Source organism: Alligator sinensis, unplaced genomic scaffold (genome assembly GCF_000455745.1).
Source record: "Alligator sinensis unplaced genomic scaffold, ASM45574v1 scaffold1388_1, whole genome shotgun sequence".
In the NCBI taxonomy this organism is placed as follows: Eukaryota; Metazoa; Chordata; order Crocodylia; family Alligatoridae; genus Alligator; species Alligator sinensis.
In genome coordinates this window covers 886,894-909,289 of record NW_005842616.1, presented here as the reverse complement: position 1 = coordinate 909,289, position 22,396 = coordinate 886,894, and the positions used below count along the sequence as shown (strand labels likewise).

The window sequence follows — 22,396 nt, the reverse complement described above, 5'->3', positions numbered from 1 at the left end:
TCAGCAGGAGATAGTGGCACTTAGGAACTGCCGTACTTGTGTCACAGCCCTTGCTCACCTAGGCAAAGGAGTGAGGTTCCTCACTTACTTCTCTGCCCAGACAGCTATTGATTTATTGAGGCCAGGAGTTCATTGCATCTGAAGAGATCCTTTACCTGCGTGAGTACTGCTCTTTGCAAAGCTGGAGTGCAAGGGCTGGAACTACTGCCGGAGCCCATTCGACTATACGGGATGGCTTCGTGCCCAAGGACAGCGGGCCAGTTGAGGGAAGTCTGGATGCCATCGCTCTTCTTCTTTCTGTCCTCAGCCTGAAAACAAGCAAAGATCAGTTGTGCTGCATGCAGCAGGCTCCAATCAGAGCTGCAGGAGAGTGCTCAGACATCTGCATGAAGCCCCCTTGACTTGGACGGGACTCCACAGGCGCATGGGGTCTGCCCAAAAACATATCACTACCAGTCCTGACATCAAATAATCTCCCTCATTTCATTTTAACCTTTCCTTATGCTGCATACTTTGTCTAGTCTCCAACCCCTCACTCTAACATGCCCCTGCCAGGTAAGAGTCACCCGTGAGTGGTCTAGTTTCATGCTGCTCAATGTATTTACTGGGTGGGATCTGGAAGAGGCCATTTCCTTATAGGCTGGATGGGGTTTTTTTGGCAGTGTATCGTCTATTGGGCAATATGTGTCTTATTCCCTGTTCCTGCAATATGGACATTGCTGCAGAGGCCTTTCTGCATTACTAAACTTTGTGGCCTTACATAACTGCACAATATAAAGAGGAAGATGGAAATGGTCTAGAATGGACAAAGATCCTTTCAATTCCCAGAGGCCTTCCTCATTACACAATTGCTTCCCCAGGGTTTTCTGACCCTAAAGCTTCTTCAGACTTTACTCAGTATAAGTAATACCAGTTCGGTAGCATAAATCTTTAACACCGACTCTGATTCTGCAGTTAAGGAACAGACTTTTACAGAGTCAGCTGGAAATTAATGCTACGTCTTCCCACTCTATCTGTTTCTAGACAGGTATTATAATGCACCTAGCTCTATGGCTGGGTGCTTATGCCTGTGTCAGGAAGGTGAGCAATCATTTCATTAACATCATACTGCACGTATGCTGGGAGCCTGCCAACTGTCTTGTGATGGAAAGCAAGTCCCATTAGCCTTGCAGCTATTTATTATAAAAGAACCTATTACAGCCAAAACCTACAACATATCAAGAACCTGGGATGAAATCCCTGGTCCATCAATGGCAACATTTGCATTGGAATGAGGCTTTCATTCTCTACCCTCTATCCATAAAGGATAAAATTTCCCACAAGCAAGAAAAAATGTAAAAAATAAAGTAACAAGAATGGAGAAATCAAAATGTAGCTAGGTAATGCTGTTTTTCTTTAAATTTGGGATTTTACACAAGCTTTTGTTCCATCTGCTAATTAGCTCTGCTATGTCTACTTCTCATCCAGAGTCCTGAGGAAGGGAACTGTAATACCTGAAAGCTTGTCTGTGTCTATCCCAACCATGCAGTTGGTCTAATGAAAGATATCACCCACACACATTCTTTTTGGGTAGTCAAGTCGCAAGCTGATGGAGAGGAGCTGCAGAAAGATTTCAGCAAGCTAAGTGAGCGTGCAAAAAAAAATAGCAAATGAACTTCAGTGTTGACAAGTGCAAGGTAATGTCCATGGCAAAAAATAACTTCAACCATATGTACACAATGCTGGGTTCTGAACGAGCTGTTACGACTCAGGAAAGCAACCTTGAAGTCACTGCAGATAGCTCTCTAAAAACATCAGCTGAGTGTGCAGTGGCAACCACAAAGGCCAATAAAATAATGCTGGGGATCATTAGAAGAGAAGTGAAAACAAAATGGAGAATGTCATTGTGTTATTGTAACAAATCCATGGTGCTCTCATGTCTTGAATACTGAATGCAGCTCTGGTCCCTACATCTCAAAAAGGATGCAGTAGAATTAGAAAAGGTACAGAGAAAGGCAACAGAAATGATCAGGGGTCTGGAACAGCTGCCATAGCAGGAAAGACTAAAAAGGCAAGGACTATTTAGTTTGGAAAGGAGAAGGGATGGGATGCGGGGTGGAGGGGAGGTATGATAGAGGCCTACTAAATTGCGAAGGGTGTAGACCAAGTGAACAGGGAACCATTGTCCACCATGTCCCAGAATGCTAGAACTAGTGGGCACACACTGAAATTAGTAGGTGACAGGTTTAAAACTAACAAGAAAAAGTATTTTTTGAGCAATGCATAGTTAACTTACGGACTTCACTGTCACAGGAAGTGGGGGAGGCAGAGAGCATAGTCAGGCTCAAAAAGAACTGGAGAGATTCTGGCTATTGAACAGGAACAGTTGCAGATGTTTCCTTTGCATCTCTAAACCAATAATGGTGCATGCCAGAGAGGGTACTGAATAAGGGATGGATCACTGATATCTGACTCACTGCTCTCCCTCTATGGCATCCACTTCTGCCACCATTGTCTAGAAGAACCATTGGTCTGACCAGTATGCCCATTATGGCAATTCTTACGTTCTTATTGTCTCTCACATTTTTAGACTTCCCAGATGAGTTGTATGGCCAATAAGGCTGGACTTTGAATGTGTGTTGTTCAACTAGGTCTCACAGAAGTACTAGCAGATGTAAAAAAAAACAAACCCAGCTTTCTGCCAAATGAGCTCTGGAAGAGTAAGTCATTTCTGTCAAAAACCGTGTTTATCATACTGCAATTTTTGGTTAATACAATGGGAGAGAGCTCAATATAACAGGATAGCAAAGAAGTAGCAGATCAATTTTTTAGAGATGGTCAAAATATTTTGAAATATCACAGTTGTAAAATATGTTCAGTGTCCAAAACGTTGACAAAATAGACCTGCTCCACTCATTTGTGCATGAACAGAACAACATTCCTGCAACATTCTTCCAGAAACTTTGAGAAAAATAGTGATGTACAAACACAATTAAAATAAAATCTATTTTATATATAGAATATATAAACCATGATGGGGCTGGACCCCACGATCTTCTGAGGTCCCTTCCGGCCTTATAATCTATGAATCTATGATCAAAATGGCTGCAGCATAGTGCTGTGAATGCAGGACATAACTAGCACTTTAAAAAAAGGCCTTTTTATGACTTCACCCTTTCTCTTTTATTTCCAGATGAGGTCAACACTGAGATTAAAATATAACAGGAATTGTATAGACTAAATTCTAGAATCCATTTTTTTCTGGTGCATTTATGAAATGTATGCCAAAAGTTAGATGAATACTGAACTGACATTTTGCTGGGTTTTTTCCCCCCCTGGCTATGACCAAATAGAAAGTTTATTCAACACAGAGTAGCATTTCCCTTGCTATCGCAAATCCATGGTAAAATGCATCTATTGACAATTGGATGCGTGCATTTAGTAAATGGCTTGTTTCCACGGTTTGCTGGCCCCACTTGATCCCGTGGCTACAGCTAGATTTCCAAAGACGACTACTGACTTCAGAAAGAGCTAAGTCTGATTTCACTGGGTACATCTACACATGCATTAATGCACTGTTGTTGCTGCACATTAAGTTTAGTACTTCTAACAGAAGGTATCAACTAAATGTGCAGTAGCGTCGGTGCATGGTCTTTTTGTGACGCTTAATGTCCAGTAGATTAATTGTATGGCTTGTGCTGTGACATGCTAATGTGCAGTAGTCTACTGCACATTTAGCATCTCATGTCGTTGTGCCCACTGATCATTCTTTACTCCCTCAATATAGCAAACCTCTGGGAGGCTGGGCATTTGTTTTTTCGACAGTTGTACTTTGACAGCATTATGCATTCTTCTGTCTTCACAAATAGCTATGAAGATATACAGGCCTGGCATCATTTGTTTCATTGGACTGATTTCATATCACTGCTTGTTTTCTGTTATTAAAGTGTGTCATTTCCACAGCTGAGCAAACCAATGTTATTTAGTTGTTTATTAGCAGAGAATTGCACCTTGAGATCATCTGCAGATCTCTTTGTCTAACATTCAGACTCGGATAACATCAAAGCCCGCACTCAGTTCGACACTGAAGCAAGGTACGCTGCTTGGCAGTGTTCTGGCTTTCACACGCAGAGTCCTTCCTAAAGCCTGTACTCCGATATTCTGGGATGTCTTTTGCTATGAATGACCCTCCGTCCTTATAGCTTCACATCAAAATTGACCTTGCTGGGCCCCGAGCATTTGGGACCTGATCCAGCAAAATACTTCATGATGTGTTTCAACATCATCTCGCACAGGTTGCAGAACTGAATTTGCAGCTGGGAATTTTATGAGAGCGCGGGGGAGCTGGAAGTTATGGGGTAATACAGTCTATACAATGTGTACTTCATCTATAGATAAGGAAGATGAAGGAGCCAACAGTAACAAGACAAAATGAGGCAATCCCAAACAAAGAACAGAATCAAAATCTTTTTGGATTGGAAAACACGAGTTAACTCAGCATAAGAAAACAAATTAAAACTAACTAGCTAGAGATCCTTAAAACCAGTGAAAGGCAATGGCTGTTACAATGTTTGCCTGTTGGCCAAACATATCTAAAGTCCTGTGGTTGGGATTAAACTGCAAAAGAGAAAAGTTTGTAAACCTCACTCAGTTTTATCAGATTTTGTCTAAAATCAGTCTGAGAGGTTTTACAGCTCTTAGGTCACAAGTTTTGTTTATCCCTGACTTGAAAGGCAAGGAAGTGATATCTCAAGAGGCTCTAGATTGGTTATACAGATTGTAGGTGGTTTTGTGGAACGTGGGCCATGCAGGCTTGAAGAAGGTATCTCATTATTTTCCTCATGGTGGTCAAATCCATCTGGAACTAGAGTGGAAGAAGGAGAAGCAAAGCCAATAAGGCTTCACTGGGGGCATCTACACATGTGCTTTACTGATGAGTTGACTAATTAGCTCTGCAGTAAAGCATCACCATCTTTCTGTGCAGCGCTATTAGGCTGGAGTAAGGGAATAGCTCTGCCGTAGGATAGTCCTGCCTGACACACGTACTATCCTATGGAAGTTATTCGGTGCGCCACAACACATGTAGATGGCGACTGGGGCTGGCTGGGGCATGAGGCTACTGCAGTGTGAGCGCTGCCTGCCAGTTAGCCCTACACTGCAGCACCCCTGTGTCCCAGTCAGCCCCTCTGCAGCAGGTTGAGCCCAGGGGGAGCAGCTGTAGGCTGGCAGGCTGACCCTCCAGGCCCCTTGCCAGCTGGGGCTGTCCTGCTTCGGCTCAACATGCTGTGGTCCCAAGTGCATATGAAAGCACTGAGCCCAGAACCAATAAACTCCGGCACAAAACGCACCAGACTTTGTTCAGCTGTGCTAACGCCACTTGTAGATGCACCTACTGTGATATACATGGGAAGACACCCAGATTTGGTTAAGGTTTATCCTAGATGAGTCAGTTCTCTTTCTCTGAGCTACCAAAGCATTATAAATGACACGCAAAATAGCAGAAGAAAAGAGTGAGAGGGGATTTGACAGCAGCCTTTAACTTCCTGATGGGTGGTTGCAAAGAGCATGGAGCTGGACTGTTCTCAGCGGTGACATATGACAGCACAAGAAGCAGTGGACTCAAGTTGTAGCAAGGTAGGTGTAGGTAGGAATAACTTTCTCACTAGGAAGGTGGTGAAGCACTGGAACAGATTACCTAGAGAGGTGGGGTAATCTCCATCCTTGGAGGTTTTTAAGTCCCAGCTCAACAAAGCCCTGGCTGGGATGATCTAGTTGGGGATGGTTCTGCTTTGAGCAGGGGGGATGGCCTAGATGACCTCTGAAGTGCCTTCCAACCCTCATTTTCTATGCTTCTGTGACACTGTACCCAAAGATGGTGCGTTGTGGGCAGGAACATACCTCTTTGCTGGTGCTGCTTGGGGGAGGGTGCACTGCTGCACTTGAACCCTTTGGAGGTACTTTGTTCTTTTGCTTGTGGTCATGTTGGAGAGACAGCAGCTGTGTCTGGTCTTTTGGCAGTGTCCGCTGAATCTTCTTATTGTGCTGTGCTTCTTCCACCTTTTTCTGAAAACGAGATGATGCCAATAGTGTTAAGAGTATTTCCTGGAAGGGTAATCAGGTGAGGCAGATTTCAGTTGGGTGCCTAACCCTCCCTGTCCCCCTTTTACAACGGACTTAGAAGAAAGGATCCAAGTCCTGACCTCTCAGCAGTCTCATTTAACTTCCTGCAATTGGATTTAAAAATAGCACAAGCTAAAACAAAAGAGAAACCAGCAAACAAACCCCAAAATTCCCTCTGCCCGCTCCAAACTGGTCTCAATAGTTCATTTTTTAAATGGCTCCAGCCTTTTACAGAAGCCAAAGGGCTTTTTTGAACCTCATCATGTAGAAACTGTCTATGCTGCCATTTGAACATAAACCGATTCACCTATTAAAACATGAAAACATTGTGGCCAAAATACTAGGTTTGACTTCAGTCACAAGACACAGGCAGTGAAAAATCCCTCCACATTACTTTCATGTACAGGGGTGAGATTGACCATAGCCCGAAGGAAAGCAAAAAGTTTGCAGATCTAAATTAAAGTGGGGTAAGATAAATGCAAAGTAAGACAAATATATTTAAAATCAAACTGAAGTCTAGGGTTACTTCAATTTGAATTGTATGCTATGCAATATATGGCTTTTTGAGAATAGACATATAAGAACTAATAGTGTAGAAGGAGCAGGGAGGACCTGGACTTACTTTTCCAATACAGGCGATTAAATGAAACATGAGAAAGACCAATGAACCAAGTTCCTCTCATTGTTTTTCAGAGATCAGATGGGATTTCATTCCATTCCCACCACGGGATTGCACTAAGTAATTGTCACACTGCTTTCAAAGAACAAAACATGCTAGCTCTTAAACTCTCTCTAGCAGAGTCCTAACTATTTTCTATATTTAGCCTTTGAAATTTCTAACTTCACTGGGAAATACATGCCAATCCAAGTCAATTAGAAAGCTTCTGTTGTACAGATTCCCTTTCCACAGAGGAGGGCACCGTTCTAACATGCATCACGCTCTTTAGCTTCTGGTAACAGGAAAGATATAATGGGGTCAATGCAGAAGAGCGCCATGCTCCAGGGAACCCAGGCCAATGCAACCATAATTAAGAACGATCCCTAGACACTTCCCCTATGTAAGGAGGGATCTGCAATAGAAGATGGTAGTTTTGCAGATGAATTCAGTGAGAAGCAGCACAGAAATAAGTGCAACACTTGTGGAAGGAGAGGAAAAATGGGGTGGATGTACCCTTGCTGAAGGGTACAACTCAAAGAGAGACAAGCAAAAATGGAGAGGGGTTTGGTGTGGTCCTTGACCTATGGGAATGAGGCTCTATTAGAAAACTTGAAAAGGATCCAGCCACCTAAACAGGGAGCCACAAGCTGTATCAACAAGTTCATGAGTTGTACCTGCTTCCTTTCTGGTCTCCTCTGCCCATCTACCATGCACCGCTCATCTTCCACAAGTCTCTTCTCCTCTTTACATGTCTCATCTCTCCTCTGAACTGCCTTAATCTCTGGCCATCTCTGCTCACACTCCTGCTGCCTTCGGAGCTCTTGTTCTCTCTGATGCTGGATAAGAGCCAGGAAACAACACTGCTCTTACTTCATTTCTTTAGTCATAGATCATTAGTCCAAGGTGCAATGAGCTACAATTATGAGAAACATGCAACCAAAAGACCCCTTCTCGATCTACAATCAGTTGGGAGACATTTGTTTTGACCTAGCAGAAGAGCTGAGGGGTGTAGTGGCCATAAAAATAATCATAAAACTCCTGGAGTAAAATCTTGACCCCAAAAGTCAGCAAATTCTGGGGGGGGGGGGGTGGTGTAAGGATTTCACCCTGAGGTCAGGGGTACAAGTCCCAGTGATAAAGGTCTCATTTCAGCTCCTGCCATTTGGATAGGGAAAGGTTTTCTGGATTCCCTCCATTTCATAGCAACTTTAACAACCTCAGTGGTGGGTTGCTCTGCTGTCCTAACATTTCTTCAAAGGCTCATGAAGAGGCACAACTCCATCACTTAGTGATGTTCCAGGGGCAACCCCACACCCTCAAAGAGTTTGAACAGTGGTAAGTCTGTCACCACCCAAGACATGGATACTACTAGTGTGGGTGCAGGAGGGGAGATTCAGACTTGGACCATGCACACTGGGATAGGAATAAACCTGTACAGCCTTTCTATTTTTCTGAGGTTCCACCAACAGCGTGTATATACATGACACGATTGTCATTTACTGCGGAGTTTACTTTGTAGTACATTTAAAGGGTGAAGTTATGCATACACTCAGACCAAATCTTTGGGATGTTAAGCAATGTTAAAGTGAGAATGTGCTGTGAGCCGTTGCACATTAAGGATTAATGCCGTTTCATGCCCGCACAGCTCTGACTTGCCACTAGAGGCTGCTGAGCTAGGATACCTGGGCTCTATCCCTGCTCAAGGGAAGGGGGAGAGAGGCTGGGAGGGGTCCCTGCTCAAGGGAAGGGGGAGAGAGGCTGGGGGGGGGGCATCTTGGGATGCTGGAAGACTGAAAATTGCTCATTTTATCTCCATGGAGCAGACTGAAGTTACCCTAACAGAAGTTAGGTAGCGTGGCCCAGAGTTAACCCTTGCTTGAAGTGGCACAGCTTTGAGATGCTCAGAGGGCACTTAGCATGAGTTAATGAGCTTAAACATACAGATGTTTGTCTTTTAAGTGTTCTTAGTAGGGTCTAAGTGTACCTTCACCCTTACTCCAGAGTACAGAGCAGACATAAAACCAGTTTTCCCAAGTAAGCACTATTTCACTGCCTGGCCACTAAGTGGAAGCAGAGCCAATCTGCATTGAGCAAATAGCCACCCTGGAATAAAACAGGTAAGGGGAGTGGACGCATAACACTTTTTCCATATGGAAAGTTACTATACAATTCTCAAGGGGGGAATTTCACCCTAGGTTTAAATGATTTACTATGTTGTATGGCTATGAGCCAATCATTGCCCATTTCACTATAACCTTGTAGGTAGCCAATGTAGCACATGTGCATATCCAAATTAAAGCCAGTGGGAGGTAAGCATTTCTCTCCCAAAACCCGGGCAGGGAACTCCAAGAGTATGAAAGCAACCCTTTAAAAAAAAAAAATCAACGTTCAGATATTGCTCCGGTTAAAGATTCCAGGCCAAGCTGTACCAAGACTCTAACAGGACTTCCTTTTTCTTTCAAAACTCTGTCCTTGAAATTAGCACATTTTGACATGGCACGTTGAAGGATGGGCATTAATAATACAAGCCTGTGCCTACATCCTCCAGTCTCTTCCTCTGCTCTTTTTGTTGTTCAATCCGCTTCTGTCGCTCTGTCAGCAGCTGCTTTTTATATTTCTCCTGGTCCTTCAGCTGCTGCTGCTGGAGCTGTGGCTGGTGGTGAGGGTCAGAACGGCTCTTGTTCTCCTGCTGCAGCCTCAGAAATTCTCGACGGAGGGTGGACTCACCAGGGAGGTTAACTATGGAGCTGAAATACAAGGAGAGCTTCTATCTGACTAGTCGGAGCATTCTGGCGATAGAGCAAGTACAAGGCATCCGGGGGAAATTACTCTGCTAGCAGATTAAAATGTTCCTCTAAATCTCTACAGGATCTGTTGGTTATATGGCTACATTTATTGCACTACACATACCTGACTGAACCTGATTATCTTGCATTTTCACTGGAAACTGTCCCTCCCCATGGCTGGGATATGAAGAAAATAACATTATTGACTCAGCATTTATATTCAATAGCTATGCGACAATTCCTGCATTTGTGCTGGAGGTTGGACTAGAAGATCCTTAGGTCCCTTCAGTCCCTAAGATTCAATTGCTAACCCTGGTGGATGACACTGGAAGTTTTAGCACACGGTAAGAAAACCATCTGGCTGCGGAGACTGGCCTTCTGTGAAGACAGGCCAGCTAGCCAAATGTTACATGCTGCTAATAAAATTAACCTTGGTTCTCCTTCATCTTCATTCAGCTCATCATCCTCTTCTTCACTCCCACTGTAATCATAGTCTGTTTCTTCTAAAGAAGTAAAAAAAGAGGGAAAAAATGTAAACCCAGAACTGGAAAATGTTACTGCTTGATATTAACCTAAGCAATCTCTTGCTAACAAATGGCAGCAAGGGAAAAATGGCTATAAGGCCTGCCACTAGGGTCAATGAGAGTCTTTCTCAGGTTTGGGCTTGATGACCTCGCTGCATCAGATATGTAAAGGTTTAAAAATGGGAAAAAGAAAAACAGGAAGATATCATCAACTGGTCTTTAAAAGATGCCCTGAAGAACTGTGTGGTCTTAGGATATGAGGGCTTAGATAAGATATGGTTGGATCCTACCAGGTAAGAGTTAATCCCCTTGGGCTCAGGTCCTCCAGTTGATAACTCCAGTTATCAGTTGATAACTCCCATTGCTTTCACTGGAGGTGAGCCGTGGGAGTTAGGTGCTTAAGCAGGAGCTAAGCTCCTAACTCCCTTTGAGAATTTACGCCTTGACATTCAGATTTTCAAAGGAGCCCAGAGGCAAGTTTTTAATCACTTGGCAGATACAACCAGGCCCAGATATTCGCAATGATCAGCTTCTACTAACACAGCTCTTTGGAGAATTAAGTTATTTATTGAGTTTCCTCCACAGGAGCCTATTTCTCTACTGATTCTGCCCCCAGCAACAAAAGTTGAATCCCTCTGCATATTCCAGCCATATGCTCTACCCTTGCAATGAGCAACAGTAAAATACACTCCTGAGAGAGATCGTCGGCTGGTGCCACAGGGTGTCTTTACACACGCTCCGGGGTTCAGGCTGGGGGTGCTTTAATTAGAGCAGCCCTCAGGAGCTGCTCTAATTAAATGCCCACAGTGTCTTGTGTAATCAGAGCAGGCATCGGGTCAGAGCAGGCATTGGGCATGTATATAGGTGCCCATAAAGAACGGGTCCATGTACCCAGCTGAGGATCCGACCCTGCAGTGAAATCCCGGCACCACTGAAAGCCTCTTTCAAAACCTGGCAAAACTCTCAGTGCTTTAGCTGGGCTGGTGCTTCATTGCCTTCACTGGGACTTGGTACAGCTTAAAGAGCCCAGGGTGTAGTGTTCTCAGCCTTACCCCTGTCCCCTTTCTTTTTCCTGGTCCTGTCCAGGTGGTCTTTCAGCATGATGCGCACTTGCCGCTCATTTTGCATATCTCGAATAAATGAATGTTTGAGCAAGGTTTCAGTGGAGGGACGATGCACGTAATTTTTAACGAGGCAGCTTTCAACAAAATTAAGAAACTTTTTTGACCTAAAAAAAACCAAGGCAAACATGAAATACAATCCTCTTAAACTTACAGAGGCACAGATCCTCTGCAGGATCCCAAAGCACTGAGAACAGGTTCCTTTGATACAACATAGAGCAGGTGTTTCAACAGTGCCTCATGTTCCAGCACTACCCAAAAATTTAAGATAGGAGCCATGGAAGTATTGTAGGTTAAATTATGCTTTTGTTAGAGGAAGTCCAGATATTGAATGCAAATGTGAGCAGAATTTGACCCGCTGTGTCTAAATGAAACAGCCAGGTAGAATTTAGGGAAGCAGTAATTGCTTAATTTAGACTATGGCCAGAACAACAGGACTAACTTTGTTGCTCTTCCCAAGAGTGATAGGGTCTTCAATGGCCAGAATCAACTCAATAGCATCATACTAGGGGATGTGTTGAATAATGGTGTATCTGGACAGGCAGTCCTGTACTGATCCACCAACCTTCATTTCTGCAGCACCACAGCATCTCTTAAGAAATCTCCTGACCAAATCATGATCAAAACAACTGCAGAGGCCCTTTCACATCTTAATTTCAGCCACCAGTGTAAGCCCTGAGTCTAGGCACAGTTTAGAGCAGAGCGGAGTGATTTACACTGGTGCAGAGCAGCTACCTTTCAAACTAGAGTACATCTGCCCTCATGCAGATCATGCTTCTCAAGCGGCACCTGCCCCAGGAAGGATTATGAGACTGAAAAAGATTGCAGCCTCTGGACTGCAGGCATCAAACCCCTGGCAACCCCAAACTGTAGCAAAACAGTGTCTTTACCATTTCCTGGATTTCAGTTTTGGGGGTGGGTTGCGTGGGATGAGAAAGAGGGCTCTCATGGGATGCATGTCACACAAAGCTGCAAAGGAAAAGACAAGCTATTAATGAGCATGCCCCAGCCCTGCCAACCTTTTTTGACCACTCTGGCACAGCTCAGGTGATACAAAGACATGGCACAGCTCATGCTGATCTGAGAGCTACAGATGCAGCCCTTTATAATTCCTCCTGTTCTGGAAGAGGGGAATAGCATTCATAGGGGCTCTGTGTTATTCAGTGGGTTTCACCATCCAGAGCAGGGAAAACCCTTGCAGCACAGGAGGTCTTTGAGTGGGTGACACAGTGAATTAATGTAGCTGGACCTAGGAAAAGGTCTCTGTTGTTAAGATCAATGCAACTTTTTCAGCATTTCAGGGCTCCAGAAGAGGGGCATTCAATAACAAGGCCTTGATGCTTGAGTGGACTATAAAGATGCTCACATACTCAGTGTCTGAAAGGTCATACGCACCTCAGTGTGAATGTCAGTCTGGATCATACCTATTTTAGTCTGCCTGGTTTAGCTATACACTAGATGCTAACTGACCTCCTAGCTCTATGGCACATGCAGTAAGAGAAACAGCATGAAAAGGAGAAGTTAGCATGAAGCAGAGAGCTGACAAACTGCTCCAGAGCTGAACGCACAACTAAGAACAAGATTCAGCTCTGTTGCATTTGAGGAGATTCGTGCAAACTTACTTGGCCAATCTGTGCTTTCCAAACAGATCTCGTGACTGTTTGGTAAGCTGGTTTCTCTCTAAACCCACTTGTTTCCTCTTGGTTTGGTTGTTGTAGAAAGCTGATGCTATAATGAACACCATGAAAAGTAAATGTCATCCCATCCCATACATCAAACAATCACCCCATACATTTCACACAGCGTGGCTGTATGAAAATAAAGGGGTTTCCCCCTTCAGGGGTTTTGCAGACTGGACGGCACAGATGGGAACTATTACGCCTGATACTAATCCCAGTATTCAGGACAATGAAGTGACACCCATGCAGAACTAGTGTAAATAAGAGAAGGGACCAGGCCCGGGGTCTCAGTGTTGCCTTGTGCACTCTCTTAGTGCGAGTCTACCAGCTACCTCTTCTCTCATATGGATACGGCAACATTTCTGGGCACGGTCACTAGGGCTCCTATACGCATGCAGGGAGGCTGCTCCGAGGAGCAGACTCGATTAACTGAGTCTGCTCGAGCGTGGTAATTGCCGTGCTCCCGCAGACTCCAGCATCATGTGTATCAACGTCCTCACGCTGAAAAATGGTGGTGGGGAGCTTTAAACTAAAGCTCGTTCGACGAACTTTAGTTCAAAGCACCCCGCCAGCAGTTTTGAGTGCGGGGACGCTGGTACACGAGACGTTCCAGGCACTTTTAATTAGTGCGGCTCTTGGAGCTGCGCTAACTAAAGCACCCCCGCCTGCCTCCTGGAGCACATCAATCAACACCCTTTGTGCAATGTCTGTCCAACATGTAGCACAGTGGGGCATTGTCCCAGAGACCACCACAACACAAATAGCAAACACGACACGATACAGTGCAGCATCCATGCAATATTTACCTACAAAAATAGTCAGTGTGGCACACTTGAGACACACAGCTGAACTGAGGACTCAGACTGTAAAGCTATAATATTCCTTTTGTAAGGGAAATCCTCTCAGTCTCCTGTCTCAAAACTAAGTTCTAGCTAGACCAAAGCACGGTTTGGGAAAATGCTTTTAAAATCAGCTCGGCTTCACCTCCACGAACATCTAAGTGCTGAAAACTGATTTGGAAGGAAGACAGTCTGACCTGCACGCTAAATGGCTTACAAACATAGCCACGTGCTCTCTAGTGCCGGCAAATCGGATCACCACTCGTGTGCTCAGCAATAACCAAATGCCCCACTGCGTCTTCACATTGCCATGCTGCTTAGCATCCTCTGTGTTTTGTGCTGCTAAGCAAAACCCATCCTATTACCCCTGTGTAACCACCTACAACAAGAGTTCCTACAGAGAGCTGGCAAATGACCATTTCTGCATTTTGATCTGCATCTAAAGCTAGGTTAAATCACAAGGAGCATCTGCTTTTGATATGAAAGCAAATGCAAATGCAACTAGGCAGCCTCCTGGGGTAGGAGAACATCTGGAGGAGCCATCAAGGAGGAATGATGGAGGCACAACAGAATTGGGACTAAAGTGTGGCTGGAAGGATTTCCTCCAGGAGCTTTTGCTGTCCTGAGTGGGCCTCACTTTACTATTTCTCTAGGATTCCACGGAGGGTAAATGCATGCTTTCACCTGCAGACTCAGGGGAGGGCAATGAACCTGACTTCAGACTAAAAGTATATTCCTCCATTACAGAACTAATGTGAACATCAGGAGGAATCCTCTGTTAGGAATAGTAGCAAGAGGATCTCTGCTACCAATGGGCTGCAGCACCCTTCCCCATTGCCAAGTGTTCTCCTGGCAGGCGTTTCTGCAGAAACTTCAATCGCTCTTCCCCCTGTCTATGCAGAGTGCCCATGAAGTGAGACACATCTCAGCTCTGGGGAGAACGTGGTTTCCCTGGAGAATGCAGGCATGGAGTGAAAATACAAACAGACAGGATTAAAAGGTGCAGGGTGAGCGATGGGGGATAGGCATGAAAAGTCGGGCAACCGATGGTTTGAACTGAGGCAGCCAGAACTACGTTTCATTAGATGAGGATGAGCTATCTTAAAAGGCCGGGACGTGTGCATGCAGTTTGGACTGACTCTTTAACAAAGAATTTGAGTCACTTACGGGGAGCTCCTTCAGCCATTTCTATAGCCGTGATTCCCAGAGACCAAAGGTCGCTCTGCATGAAAAGAAACAGTGAATAATACAACTTTTAGCATTATAAGTGAAAAAAGGCTTCCCTCAATTGCCATGGAACGGCCATGTTTGTATGAGTGCTGTACAGTCGACTCCCTCCCACTCCCTGCTGAGCCTTTAAGGAAATGTGCTAATAGTCAGGAACTTTTCATTTCCCATGGAATTATGAACAGCTAATTCATGCAGCCAGGCCTGGGGCACAGACCTTTTGCCTTTAAAACTGAATTTCCAGCATACAGCAGGAATTTTTTAAAGACAGCCCAATTCTCTACTCCGTTACATGCAAGGCAGGAAGGTGAAATCCCACTTAGACCTGATACTGCTTTCATGTTAGTACAGGGGTGGGCAAAATGCAGCCCGGGGGCCGGATGCAGCCTATCAGGCCATTCTATCTGGCCTGTGGGGCCCCTAAAAAATTTAGAAAATTAATATTTATCTGCCCTGGGCTGCCTGTCATGCGGCCCTCGATGGCTTGCCAAAACTTAGTAAGCAGCCCTCTGCCCAAAATAATTGCCCACCCCTGTGTTAGTACTTGCTTCAGTGCTGCCGTTACTCCTTTCATACACTGATGCAGGAGAGGTGAAAGTCAAGAGCAAGAACACTCTTCCCCTGCAAAAAGTCATTTCCAGGCAGTGGGTTTGGGCAGGGAAAAGGAGAGCAGAGCTGTGTAATGCGATGTGCGCCCAGCTACGTCAGACTGCAGCCTCTTCTACTGACTTTACAGATCATCTGAAACCCAACCAGACGCTCGGGTTGAGATCCTGATCATTCAGGTGTAAATCAGGAGTAAAAGCATTGATTTTAAGGGCATAAGCAGGTTTAGGCTTGCTTAGTTATATGTGCTGCTTTTCTCTTTCTTCTCTTCTCTTCCACCAGCAGATACATTTGTCCAAACTAATTTGCGGAAGGTCTCCATGATTCATCTCATAATCACCCTCAACATCTGACAGGGCTTTGTTTCACAGGATATGAGACAAAATACAAGCATAAGGGGAATCCTTGGAGACCTGAAGTAAGGGTAATGAATATGAACAACATCTTATGTCAGATCTGGCCTTACAGCTACAACTTCACAACATAATCATCATCAGTATCTCTTCGAGACCCACCCTGCAGTGATTCACAAAGGCTGGCGTACGGCTTCATGCTGTAGATCTCAGATTCCAGCGGGAGCTAAAAGGTTCAGGATCAGGTCCTGTGTTATTAAATGACTCCAAAAAAAAAGGCAGCTGTTCAGAGAAGGTGGTAAAGGAATGGACTCCCTGAAGTACAGTGGCAATGGTAAGAGAAACCAGCATGCTTGGAAGAACCTGGAGCTGATACTTTGAGGCTTGAGGACAAAATGTGTTACTGGGGTAGTAAGGGCTGTGTTTGTAGTGTTCAATGTATTTTTTTTTTAATTGTCACTGAACTGAGTTAGTGAGAAGTCATGGGCATAGCAGAACAGCTTCCTGCTTTTCACTCACCGTATCAGCAGCGTGTATAAATACTTGCCTCGTTTTGCTCATATGAATCATGACACTGAATCAGCACTTTGGAAAACCCCGCTGACCACTCTTGGACTACAGTTTGCAGTCTGGAGCCAGGCACGAAGAAGATGAACTGCATATGTTATTCCATGCAAGGAATGTGCACATATGAAGCATATGCATTCAATATATATATTAAGGAGATACCAGGAAACACACTGACTGGGGAAAGAGAAGGTGTCTGGAGAAAAGCCACAAACAAACAGGGGCTTTCAGGTAGTCCTTATATATTATGGAGAAAGGCAAATAATACATTTTGGGTCTGACTGTCATTTACAGTAAGATGCCCTAAAGGTCTTTTTCACACTGCCAGACCAGTGGACAGTGACCTTAGGAGGAATGAGGGATGAAGACTTCTGAGTAGAAAATGGAACCCGAAACTTGGGAAAGATTCCCAAAACCACATCGGGATTAGCAGGTGTGATTTGGGACATCTTTCTGGTACAAAGCTGCTGATGGATGTGATGGCCTTGTAACAGGACTTGGGAGAAGCAGGAAGCATTTTGGAAAGCATCCCACGTGGTCAGTGTGTTTACGGAAATGACACCAATGCTGCAAATCAACCCAAGGCTGACAAGCAGGATTGTGTGCTTCTTTGGAGCAGAGTCAGCATGTTATAATTGTAAGTGGGACAACCAGAAGAGTCCCTGATAGCTGCTCTTTGGTCTCCAAATTGCAGTGTGCATAAATGGTCTCTAAAGAATAAATACAAGCTCCATCTAAAGCTTTGGGGTCCACAAAGAGGATGTTTGGTTCATGATGTTAGAGTCATACGAATAAGCTGAGACAGTATTTCACCAATGAAAAATTATGCATATAATAAAGATGGATGGGACCCATCTATTTACTCAGACTTTCTTGCTCTAGACTTTGATGGTGTGCAATGGCTTGCAGTCTGCTCTGAAAAGGGAAAGACACTTGTAGGTATTTGCTAATAAATTATGCACACTATATCAATTATCATCAAATAATTTAGCAGCAATGTAAAAAGTATAACAGAAAACAAATCTCTTGATGACAGAGGAAAGAAGTAGCACAGAGCCACGTTCACGAAAGATTGCTCCTTAGGCAAATGTTTTTGGGCTCTTTCCCCCAGCAGTCTCCAGACGGCAAGCCTTGTTTTCAGAGAACAAGAGATACTTTTATGAATTTCATTCTCAAATGATTTGCATTTCATTTCATACGTTAACGATTCACAAAGAAAATAAACTCATACCGAAACTCCTCTTTAAAACACCCACATATTAAACGGGCAGCTGTGTACTGTTACATAGATATAGATAGATATATATACACACACACACACCATTGTGGTTTTAAGGGCAGGGAGGAGGGTTTGTTTTCAGTTGAAATACTTGAAAAGGCCGTCAGTGCTGAAAACCCGGTCACTTTGCTACCACATGCAAAATTGTAGCACTCACCCTGTAATCGTAAGTGGAGTCTGGGTTCTCCTCACAAGCTATGACCTCAGGAGCCATCCAGTAGGGTGTCCCAATGAAGGTATTTCGTCTTCCAATCGTCCTGTCCAGCTGAGCGCTTACCCCAAAATCCACTGCAAAAGTCAAGCACGAGTAATGCGCTTAATTCAAAGCACAAAATACTTGATCAGTAGCTACTTCTGCTTGAAAAGCAAACCATGTCGCAATTTCAATTCTTAAATTGCCCAGCTTGAAATGAATTCTGGAGCAATGAAGCTGCCTTGCTACTGATCTGGAGACACAAACCGCGCTCTGGACTCATGCTGAAAGGCTCCTCACACGGACGTGGCTGTAAACTGGTAACCAGTCAATCAGGCTGGAGTGTCAAAGGTGACTGTGTGAGATGCTGGCCATGTTCATTCCTAAGGTTGCTACTATAGAAGTTGATGTGCCTTATTCATGCTAGACTTATGGGCCACTAGACTCAGAAGAACTTTTGAGCAATGGAGTCTGCTCCAGAAATGATGAAGGATTAGCCACTTTCTGCTCCTTGCGGGATGAAAAATCCGTGCTAAATTTGGCAAAAAGACCGTGATTAAAAAAGATTTTAAAAAAGGCATGAACTTCCCCATCTAGGATGTCACAGAAAAATCATTTAGACTTGAACTAAATACTAGGGCGGGAAAGGATAGTGATTTACAAATGGCATCTTAAAACAAACTATGAATAAGTGGGACTAAGGTCTTCTTGGGACGGCCAGAAGTTATTACAGAGCAAGAGGTCCAGCATGTCACTGAAAAAAAATATTTTTTGTTGGACTTCTGTCTCAGAACAGGCTGGAGAAGTACACTTCTTTATTCAGTTTATTCTTTATTCAGTATAAAATGCTTTATAAAGAGCAAGCTGCGCTGTGCTCTTTGAGCTTAAAAGGGTGTCATCTGCTCATCATGGTGCTGCAGCTGTGTTGTAAATGTCTTTGTTCAGACCATAAATAGTCTTCACAATAGTCTATAATTATGTGTTTGCATCAAAAACACCCTTGAAAACTTATTAATTAGATCTGTTGGACAAATGACGTACGTTAAATTAAGTGTGCTATTGACAGAATAGCTAAAGGAAACACTGGCTAGGGGATGATGGTAGGGTATTATCCTACTATTACCAAAGAGCAGATTTCCATGCCTCGCTCCCACCGGTCCCTATTATTTGCATACAACCTCTGCTAATAGACTGTTTAATAGACCCTGCAGTATTATAACACACACATAAATTACTGTATCACTAAATTACCAAAATATATGGGAGGGGCTTGGCTCTTTGAAGCATTGTGTATTCTATAACACTGGATGTGAAAATTGAAAGTATTTTATAAATGATGATTATTTTGACATAGGATCACTGAAGCCTAAGCATTGCAGCAGCTTTGCTTTTAGACACGACTGAGCTAAATTTATTTGGAAATAGCTTTGATTTATTTTCAAGCCTTATAGAAATGTTTCATTATTAACTGTTCACATATAATGCAGAGCAAAACAGCAGAAAAAGACATCACTGATGCCTTTTAAGAAGGGCAGAAAAGAAACAAACAGGAAAAGGTCTTGCTGATTTAAAGTACAGGAGCAGTAGACATGTGTCTGGCAATTAAAAATAATCTGTGGGTAAAATCCTGCCTTTATTAACATCCACGACAAGATTCCCATTGGTTTCAGAGCTGCCAAAGTTTTACCACAAGGCTAACTCCTCAGTTCTGGCATTATTCTGATCTAAGCCAGTTGAGGATCTTAGTCCACGTCCTTTGGAAGTAGCTTTTTAAAAATTTTTTTGAACTGCTAAGAGATAGTTGCAATGAAGAAGAGAAAAATCAAAGGGAAATTCTAAATAAAAAAAAAAGCACCATGCTTGATGCAGTCCCTTTCAAACACTGCCAGGTATTCCCTGTGATGTCTTTTTAAAAAAAAATTAACTGTCCATATTCGCTTTTGAGCCAGGGACACTGTTTGCTCTTACAAAGTGAAAAGTTGTCAACAGTTTCCGCACAGTGACGTGCCACAGCTATCCTGCACTTAGAAGTGGAAATGAGTGTGCTCACAACTCCTCTCGGGTGTCAGCCGTTGGCAAGCAGTTACTTTCCAGTGGTAACCTTTGCGCACAGCTAGGGTGACTCAGTCCCTGCTGCCAGCTTCATTAACACCCCCTACAACACTTCTGTTACAGAAATGGATTAACTAGTTTTGGTGGGTTTTTTGCCCCAAACTGACTTTTCCAAATTGTTCTGGAAGGAAAAAAAAAACAAACCAGGGGCGGCTGTGCACATGCACCACTTGTAGCTTATGCATGCTGAGTGTGCACGTGCTGCTGTGAGCTGATCAATGGAACAAAGCTGCCTAGGGAAGTCGAGGAATCTCCTTCATTGAAAGTTTCCTTGAAGAGACTGGATAAGCCCCAGTCTGGGAGAGTTAAGGAACAGTAAATCCTGCCTCTCTGCAGGGGCCAGCCTGCACGAATCTTGAGGTCGCTTCCAACCCAGTGATTTTATAATTCAGTTTTATGTGGCTGCCTTTCAGACATGCTGAGAATGATGACTGATGTATGTAACTCGCCAGACCTTTGGGATCCTGCTATATGGAAGCGGCCATGGAGCCGTACGTTGTTACAGTGATATCTGATCTATTTTCCATTCGTGGGTTATTTAATGACCTTTCCATGTTAACGCGGAGCCCGCAGCATATAGGAGCGTTCGGGGAAACTCACCGAGCTTTACTTCTGCATTTTCCGTGAGGAGAACGTTCTGCCCTTTAATGTCTCGGTGGATAACGTGGTGGGCGTGAAGGTGCGCCAAGCCCTGCAAGAGAACCGTGTTACTCAAGATGTTTTCTTCCCATCAGGGCCATGAATTTGGAAATTCTTGCTTCGTTCAGGGTGCGATCGTGGTAAAAAACCCTCAGAAGTGATTGCTAGCAAAACATTTGCTCACAATGCTGGCAATAAGAAGAGCGAGCAACACGGCATCTCAGCTTATCTCGCTCACGTAGGCTGAAAGCAGTGCAGCATTTTGGACGTGAAGTGAGAGGAGAATCAGGGCCACAAAGTGCACGCTGCGATTTCAGACTCAGAGAGATATTGCTCTGCTAAAGGCCAACAAAAGAGGAACGTGGGGTATAAGCAGCAATCCTGTGGATAGCTACTGATGGAGCATTCAGGAACCAGCAGACTGGTGGCAATGGTTTGAGTCCTGCATTGGGCAAGATTCCCAGTGACTCTAATGACTGGAGATTGCATCTGTGCCCAAGACTATTTTAAGTTTCAAAACACTAGTTAAACTAGACTAGAAATAATGGAGTATTATGAGAAATGGACGGCCCACCCAAAATACTTGGCCACGGTAAAACTGATGACTTTACACACAAAGGAACAGCTGATGAAATCTGAAGTTCCTCTGCAGTTAACCCTTCTTTGCCCTACACACAGACAAGTCACACTCCACACACTTCACGGAGAGATACCTGTATCCGATCTCTTTTGTCTTCCGCTATGATAGATTTATTATTTTAAGTTGTGGTGTTTAAATTACAAGGAGGGACTTAAAACCAAATCTTCTAATGGCAGCTTTGCAGGTAAATGGCACTCATATCCAGAAGAATTAATGACTATCTGCCTAGAAACATCACCCGGCTGTGTGACACTTCGGGTGCTGAGCTGATTTGGAGGAGATTTGGTCTGATTCAGCGGCCGAATCTCCGAATCCGAATCGAATCAGGAGACCAGTGAAAAGGTCTGAATCAATTTGAAGCTCTCTGAATCAATTCAGAAAAGATTTGGACAGCTTTGGAGATTCAGGCAGTCCCCGCTCTCTGCTGCAGGGAGCTGGACCCGGACTCTGTGCCGGTAAATAGGGGGCGGGCAGAAGTGGGGGACTGAAGGAGTAGAGGGGACCATGGGGGGACCCCCGCCAGGTCCCATCCCCTGCTTGCTGCCCCAGCCCCCCTGAGTGCCCCCTGACTCCTGCCCCCCACCATGGCTGCCCCGCCAGCCCCAGCTCCCGGCTCTTTAAAAAAAACCCAAAAGACCCGCACTCACCAGCTGCTGCAGCAGTCTCAGGGCTTCTGGGGGCTTGTGGCAGAGCCCCCCATGCAGCGCGGGACAGTGGGGTGCAGCGAGGATTGCCCCCCACCAGGCAGGAGCTGGTAACTCGGGGCTTTTTTATTATTTTTTTTAAAGAGCTGGGAGCTGGGGCAGGCTGGGAGAGCAGGCAGGGGTCGGGGGGCTTGTGACAGAGCCCCTCCATGTATTGTGGGACACCATCCCCCCCAGCCTGACAGCAGCCAGTGAATCAGGGCTTTTTCTTTTTTTTTTTTTTTTTTTTAAAAGAGCTGGAGAGAGCAGCAGGAGATGGAGGCTCATGACAGAGCCCCCAAAGCAGCATGGGGCAGTGGGGGGGCAGCGGGGATCATCCCCTACCTGACAGCACCTGGTGAATGCCAGGCTTTTTTTTCCCCAAAGAGCT

At 44.5% G+C, this 22,396-nt stretch overlaps 1 protein-coding gene across 1 annotated transcript in view; it reads right to left on the bottom strand.

Moving 5' to 3' along the window:
- LOC102387875 (mitogen-activated protein kinase kinase kinase kinase 4) overlaps positions 1-22,396 on the bottom strand; it is a 101,616-nt gene that overhangs the window by 23,440 nt on the left and 55,780 nt on the right. Inside the window, exons 7-16 of the mRNA XM_025215010.1 lie at positions 20,644-20,734; positions 17,896-18,026; positions 14,874-14,928; positions 12,079-12,157; positions 11,120-11,295; positions 9,974-10,046; positions 9,297-9,504; positions 7,432-7,593; positions 5,878-6,042; positions 156-308 (exon numbers count right to left, since the gene is read on the bottom strand). Coding sequence (XP_025070795.1) covers positions 156-308; positions 5,878-6,042; positions 7,432-7,593; positions 9,297-9,504; positions 9,974-10,046; positions 11,120-11,295; positions 12,079-12,157; positions 14,874-14,928; positions 17,896-18,026; positions 20,644-20,734 — 1,293 coding nt within the window. The remainder of the gene's footprint in view (positions 1-155; positions 309-5,877; positions 6,043-7,431; positions 7,594-9,296; positions 9,505-9,973; positions 10,047-11,119; positions 11,296-12,078; positions 12,158-14,873; positions 14,929-17,895; positions 18,027-20,643; positions 20,735-22,396) is intronic.